General features: G+C 29.0%; 1 protein-coding gene across 1 annotated transcript; it reads left to right on the top strand.

Moving 5' to 3' along the window:
* Window positions 1-7548, top strand: LOC119688517 (myb-like protein A). Its single transcript, XM_038103192.1, has 3 exons — window positions 1-55; window positions 4637-6079; window positions 6131-7548. The coding sequence occupies exons 1-3, from the start codon at window positions 1-3 to the stop codon at window positions 7546-7548; spliced, it is 2916 nt and encodes a 971-aa protein (XP_037959120.1).
* Window positions 7549-7841: the final 293 nt, after the last annotated feature.

Raw genomic sequence — 7841 nt, 5'->3', positions numbered from 1 at the left:
ATGAAAATAATTTTAATGAGTTACATGATTTGTGATATTATAATTATGATATTATATCTCATATTATATGATATTATATGAGTAATTAGCAATACTTGAAACGAGTATATGGTCAGCTAAAAATTCAATTAATTAAAATAATATAAAAAGAATTTTTGTTGTTGTAGTTTACTACTTTTCGAAATCTCTCTACCAGATATTATATGATGCAATATTAAATATACAGTAGAAATCGCATACGTCACCTATTATAGCGACCAACTGAATTTAAAGATCGAAACGGTTAAAGTCGAATTTGGTTTCTGGCTACTGGTTTTAATGACCAAACACAAAAAAAAATTGTTGTTTCTTTTGTCTTTAGAACATTTGAAAAGTTATTACCTGAAACAAATCCGCGTCGACTTCGACGATATAGAATATATGCGTTTAAAATGTAACCATCAAAAAAATATTGCAATTAAATTTTCCTAGTGAGGAAATTATATGTAAATAAGAATATGTAAAAAATATATAGAGTATAGTTTCTTAATGCCATTTTCCATTGGTAAATCTGGGGTAACTTTTTTAATAAAGATTTACTTTCATTTGTCTTTGGTAAATCTTAAGCGAAATGTGTAACACTCGAGATTAATTTATAACATTCTAGATATTTTCCAGAGTAGCATGATAACCCTGAAATTAAAAGCTAAAAGCTATATGACTTGACAAATAAAGTGTGATTTGATTCGATATTCATATGAATGTATTTATGAAAAATATAAATAAAAAAATATTAGATTACTTTAAATATGCTCGATTGGGCTATTAAATTTAATAGAAAGAGAGTAAATCTAGATTGCATCCAGATTTATCGATCAAAAGTGTCATAAATTAATAAATGAACATAAATAAATAAAAATAAATAAATTTATGTAAATATACATAATATACATATTTTAATTTATATTTTAATTTATATCACTATAAATTATATATTATACATTATATATTATTTGTAACCGGTTCTGACACTGTACTTACAAAGATCAAACAGCGTTTGTACCTTTTCTAATATTTACAAAAGCCACAGTGTGAGACTTGAACCCACTAAAACCACTTCTTACCAGTAATCATGGGAAAGAGATGAAAGCCCATTATATAAATACCCATTATATACAGATAGGCCTTAATACATTTACAAAAAAAATATTTCATTCACTTTATAGAACGATGTGGAGTTCTTAGTGAAAGTAAATGGTTTCACTAGGGTTTGTGGTGTCACTACTACGCTTTAGTGTATGGTGCAGACTAGCAGCCAATATAGGCGTGAAGTGTATATGGGCTGTGAAATAGCTAAATTTAACTATTGTTCCTTTTCAAATCTCCAGTTTAAAAATTGCTAATAACAGCATTTTGATGTTCTTAACAACAATTAAGACATCCAATTGAATATGTATTATCTAAAACAAACTTAAGTTCTTATTTAATATTATGTATAACATATAACAAATTTTTTTTCACTTATTACTAAATAGTGAAAAAAAAACATAAATAAACTAATATTAAATATAATTAAAATTAAAGTGGTTTTTGAGATATTAGTGAAATTTTTATTTCTAATATTTTTATTTTTTAATATCACGTGTAACAAGTATTTTGGTACTCATGTCGTTATTTGGCTATAAACTGTGTTTGATTTAGTAATTTATAACTCTTAACTCACACAGTTGTCATATTTGCTAAAGGTACTCAATGGTGGGACAGAGGTGTGAGGAGTGAAACGTTACATTTATTATTGACAGGAAAAGTTTAAACATATTACACTAGCGGCGTGGCGTGTAATACTAATTTATTTGTTGTTAAAAATAAAAATGTATAACTTGACCTGGTTGATACCTTCTTATTCCGAGCAGCAGAAAAGAGAGAACAACTTTAAGCGGTTAGTGAGTAGTGTTGGTATGGAAGACAACATTTACCACAGAAAGTGTGACTGTAGAATGAAATTTTTACACTTGCTCAATTCAAAACTTTTTTCCGCATTTGAAAATAGATTTAGTAATAATGGCTTTATTAGTTTATATACTTGGTTAAACGTTTTAATTCTTCAGTTTCAAAAACGACTAAACTTTATTACTCATCCATGTTAATAACAATCATTCGTAGTCTAGACGCCATACCAAACAGAACCTCGGTCTTATTGGTTTATATTTGTCGGATTTTTTTACAAAAGGATTATCAAACACAGCAATATACATACAATATTATTAATAATAATCGTAAACGAAGTTGTTTATATCCGAGTTCAATACCGTGTTTTAGAGATGATAAAGTTGCGAATAATTGAATTAAAGATTTTTATATATTGTGTTTTATTTTATTTTTCAGAAGGTACATAATATTTTTGTTTGTATAATCGTAATCTTACTTTTAGTAGAAAGTGCGTTACGTTCTAAAATTTCAAAAACAGTATATTATATATGCAGAAATATTCACCAAATTTATCTAAATACACAACAATATATACAAAGACTGATCTGAAAAGTGTTAAAAACAGATTTCGTTGTTTTGAATCTAAGGAAAGTGAAAAATATTATATAAAAACCAAAAAAATTAAAAAAAATTTAATTAAAATTATTGTGCAAATATTTCAAGTATTTTTGATTGATATGTATATATAAAAATAATATTAGTTTTTCAGAATATGTGTTTTAAGTTAATAATATTAAAAGGCATAGTTTGAATTTAGACAAAACTCTTAGTACAGAGTATAGCCGTTGTTGCGTAGTAGTTAGTGCACTGAACCCAATGATATCACAAAGGATACAGCCTGTCTAGTATTATAAAGTGAGTAAAATTCTTCCTCTCTTCCTCTCATTCACTCATTCCGATTCAATTATAAATTGAATAGTCCAAAATTGTCTTTTCGGGACATAAACTAGTGCTTTCAAGAAATGCCAAAGAAAGGTTTCGAATTTGTTATTTCTATACTCTTTTATGCATTTCTCTCTCTACGAATATTTCTGCATAATTTCCATTTTAAATCATAATATATTACAATATACTTAGGAGAACATGCGAGTATATGAAGCTGTAAATTCTTTAGTACAATTATCGGATTAGCATTATCGACTTCAATGACATTAATTATTTGCCATCTGTCTGCAATATCTGAGATTTGATTTGGATAAATATTTCCATTTAAAATTATAATTATTTAATATATTAATAATATTTTTATTTTAATTATTTCCCTGTGTACGTCATTTTTCATATTTGACAGCAAAGTCCTTTGTGAAATTCAGATTCCTTCATGTTCTGCCTCCGTTTCATCCAATTTGATGATAAAAATCATTATAAACATTATATTTCTTTAGTTATCATGAATTTTATATTAAAAACATTGTCTATATGTTAATTCGTTGGTCTCTATGAATATTTCTATTTCTAAAATTTTTATTAAAGCCATGGGACTTAATACTTTGTTTAAGAATGTATATTATTTATAATATATATACTATATATATATTCATATATATTTAATATATATATTTGTATTTTACTTATATCCCGATTTTTCCGTATAAGAAATACTTTTCTGATTTGTTTATAAATGAATATTCCATTCTTTCATTAAGGTTAATAGAAGAATATAGAAGAGTAGAAAGTAGAAGAGGGAAAAGATCACTGCTGATTCCTGGGGCGTGCGAAATTATTTTACCTTTAAAAAAGTGCTTTCCACTTGAAGTGTTTATTTATAGTTAAGTCTAGAAATTCTTTTATTTTGTTACTCTAGTCTTAACTGATATTTTTGACTTGTTTTAAATTTTATCGAATTTTTTTCATAGATTTGAATAAATTTTTGTTCCGATTTTAAGAAATTTTCAGTTGTTCTTTTTTAAAAGTATTAGCTAAATTCTTAAAAAATGTAGACCTTAATAGTCTAAAAAAATTATTCAAATAGTATAATTTTGAAATATAGTTATAATACAATTTCTTTTATACAACGTTATCAACATTGCTATATATGGTAAGGAACGCTTTACTTTTTTCCATGGTAATAACTTGGATAATCGTCAGTCATAAAGTCTTCACTGGGTTGATATTATAACGAATGAACCCATTAAAAATGCTTTTGCTTAAACCCAATCAATTTAGTTTTTAATTATTTCACATTTGGTTATATCTGATATTTTAAAAGAATTGATTTTTAATAGTTATGAGAATGTAGTTCTTAATGTCTATTACTTATTTTAAATATATTGCAAAGATTTGTGATAATCAGTTAGGAACAAAATATATCTTCTTTATGACGCTTAAAAAAGTGCTCTTAATCAGATACTGATTATTCCAGTGATACTGACCGGTTAAGAGAATTGTCCGTATAAAATATGTGGTTTTTATGATAAAAGAATATTGGATACTATCAACATTGCACGATAGAGATATTTGCCTATTAAATCCTTCGTTTTAAAAAGTTTTTACTGTACATTATGTATAAAACAATAACATATGTGAATCCTAGTGTATTTGTTTGTTTGGATACTGATTATAATAGAACTTCTGAGTCTTCAAAAAAACTTATTTATATTCCTCTATTGAGGTGTTTAATATGCTTATTTTATTTTAAAATAATTTAATACATTGAAATATTTTTCAGCTTCACCATGCCTACAGAAAACGAGAGCACATAAAACGCGTTGTGAGGAATATTTCAAATGTGTTGAACTGCCATCTAAAAAACATGTCTGGATACCTGAAAAGTGTGAAAAAGGCTTAGTTTACGAGAAGAATTTGGGCGTATGTGTTTTGCCCGATGATGATTGGGAGTGTGTTTTAGAGGACATAAGTAATGAAATAAGCAATAAAGTTAAGAATGAAGAAGAAACTTTTAAAAATGTGAAAAAACCGGAAACTGATATACATAAAAATAGAGACGCGGATATGTATATAGTAAGCGAAGAAAATGAGAAAAGTGTCAAAAACGAAAAGGATTCAGATATAAAGGTTATAATTAATGCAATCAATATGACAAATAGTGAGAAGTTTGATAGTGAAGGTGAATCAAGTGGAGACGGCAGCGAAGTCCTTGAATTTGATGGCTTTCTCCCAGTAGAAAATCGAGAAGCTGTGAACTACTCTATAGAAATTAATGCTGATAAAAAGGAAAGCAATTCTAAACATCCAAAACCATCAGAAAATATTGATCCAAAGTTAACAGAACACTTACAAAGATTATCACAACTTATAGATAGTTTAAAACAAAAATATCAAAACAAAAATGCTGAAGAGCAACCTGAACTGCGCCCTGATCAACTAAATGCATTTTTGGCGCATTTTAACATAAAAAACAAATATGATATGACAAACCCAACTTCTACTGATTTTAGTGACCATCACAAGGCATCATTTCCACAAACAATTGACTCAACTATTCATCAAATTGAAACACCACCAACAAATGATACAAGCTCTCAGGAAGGTTTAGATAAAAAACTTGATCCAGAGATGAAAGTAATGCTTACAAATTCTTTTCCTAAGCAATATGGTAAATCGGGTTATTCAAATTCACAAATTGTTGTTAATCGCCCTGAAGGTTCTGTTATGTTTAACCTACCCCAATATCCCATTGAACATCAATTTTTGCCTCATGCAGTAGATTATAGCCATACCTCACCAAAAATATCTGAAGATACACTTAAAACTGTATATGAGCTATCTCAACAAATGATTGCTGATCAAAATGTGCCAAATGTTATTCCAAATACTAATTTTTACGGTCAGCCAATACTGCAACCAGTTTTTTTACCCGCAAATATATTTTCGGGACAAAGGCCACATGAAAGCCATTTCTCAACAAATTATAATAATCCAAACAACGTTAAGCACTATATTGACGACAATTACGACAATAAATACGTACGACATCGTAACAATTATAATTCCCATAAAAAAGGGTCATATTCTGACAATGCATACAGTAAGCCAGGCACAACTATTATACATAATAATGTCATTCCTGTACATATTTCATCTACAAATTCTGCTGAAAAAGCTATTTTGGACACATATGGGCATAATTTAGGAATTATACCAAATATTGGTTTGCAAGAAAATTTTACAGAAAATGAAATATATGATTATCAAAAACCAGAGAACACATTTTCTAACAACCACAAACAGTATCAAAATAATATAAATAAATTTATAACAATAACTACCGTACGGCCAGTAATATCAACAACAGATACTAATCAATATGTAACACAGTATCCTTCATCGTTTAATACTGAGCTCACTGCAACAACAAATCGACCATTTAAATATCAATCTACACCCGAAATGATTGTTGATTACTATACACCAAGCTCTCATCTGAGCAACGATAACGTGAATAAACTGTTTCAAATATCTGATACCTATTCAACTGTACAACATGATAATATACCTCAACCAATTGATTTAGATAGACCAAATAGTAATCATCAACCTACAGCTTACTCCCAAAGTATACATGTGGATCCTATTTTTCCAGAACAGATTCACCCAAGTAAAGTCAAAATAAGTCCAAATTCACAAAAGTATGAAAGTATGGAAGATGATACGGATGAAATTGTTTATAACTTAAACAGCCAATATCATCATCATTCACCACAAATATATGATAAAGTATATGAGAAAAAACCGGATGTTAACACGATTTTACCTCTCTCTAATTTATATATGCCAAGACCAGAAAGTTCAGTTAGTTCTTCCTTTAAACCGAAATATCCCATTTATGGAATAGCAAATCAACCAAATTCATACTCAAACAATAATTATAATGAAAATAATCAGCTCGTGAATATTGGTGGAAATTTTATGAGTTATAAACTTTTTCGTAATTCCATATTACCACTATTTGGTAATATACCTCCTGAGAACGATCTTGACAATATCGAAGTTATAACATGTGCTGCTGGTGTTCGCCAACCTAACGCAACTGACTGCACACGGTACTATGTTTGCAGCAAAAAAGATGGTAAGATTCTTTCATACTCCTGTCCCCCATATACTGCATTCAATTCACAGACCCGCATATGTGATGCCTACACATATTCTGTATGTAATCCAACTGCATTGGTTAGTGCATACACAGTAAATGAAAATAAGCGAATACAATTGGAAGCGATGAAAGCACTTCAAGAAGCAAAAAAAAAGCGAGATCAAACACTAAAAGCCCAAAATATGGGAAATCTTCTATTACAATATGACAATCAACTGGACCATATTAAAAACCCAGAAAATGGTTATATTAAAAGTAATGTGCCTAATGCATATAGTCATCAATTAGTGCCGGTAGCACCCACTGTCACAACCACTGCTAAACCGATAGTATTGACGGGCGTGAAAAAACGTAAATACTATTGCAAAGAGGGCGATAAAATTGCTGATCAGACTTCCGTCTACAGCTATTTTGTGTGCTACAAAAACTCGTCAGGTGTAATGAAGGGACATAAAATGACTTGTTCGAAAGGATTACTATTTTGCTCACAAACGACACTGTGTACATTACCTTCGAAGTGCGTGTAAAACATGGCACTATTACGAACATTAGAAAATAATATGATATGTGTATTTTAATGATAAAGAAGTATGTTTAGTGTTTCAGTACAAATAAACAACATTACACTGCCATACTAAAAAAATATGATAGTAGTATTCACGATCTGGAGTAACGAGCTCGGTAACCGAGTAACATAATAACAGTGTAAAGCGGTAACAATAATTCGAGTTAATGCATTTTGTTGTTGTTGCTTTACACTGTTACTCCAGATCGTGTATATCACTAATGTGAATATGCTAGGTTCCGACGTACTGAGGCA

Source organism: Teleopsis dalmanni, chromosome X, assembly GCF_002237135.1.
Source record: "Teleopsis dalmanni isolate 2A chromosome X, ASM223713v2, whole genome shotgun sequence".
NCBI lineage: Eukaryota > Metazoa > Arthropoda > Insecta > Diptera > Diopsidae > Teleopsis > Teleopsis dalmanni.
Note: the sequence above shows the minus strand (reverse complement) of the source record. Positions and strands in the feature narration are given on the sequence as shown.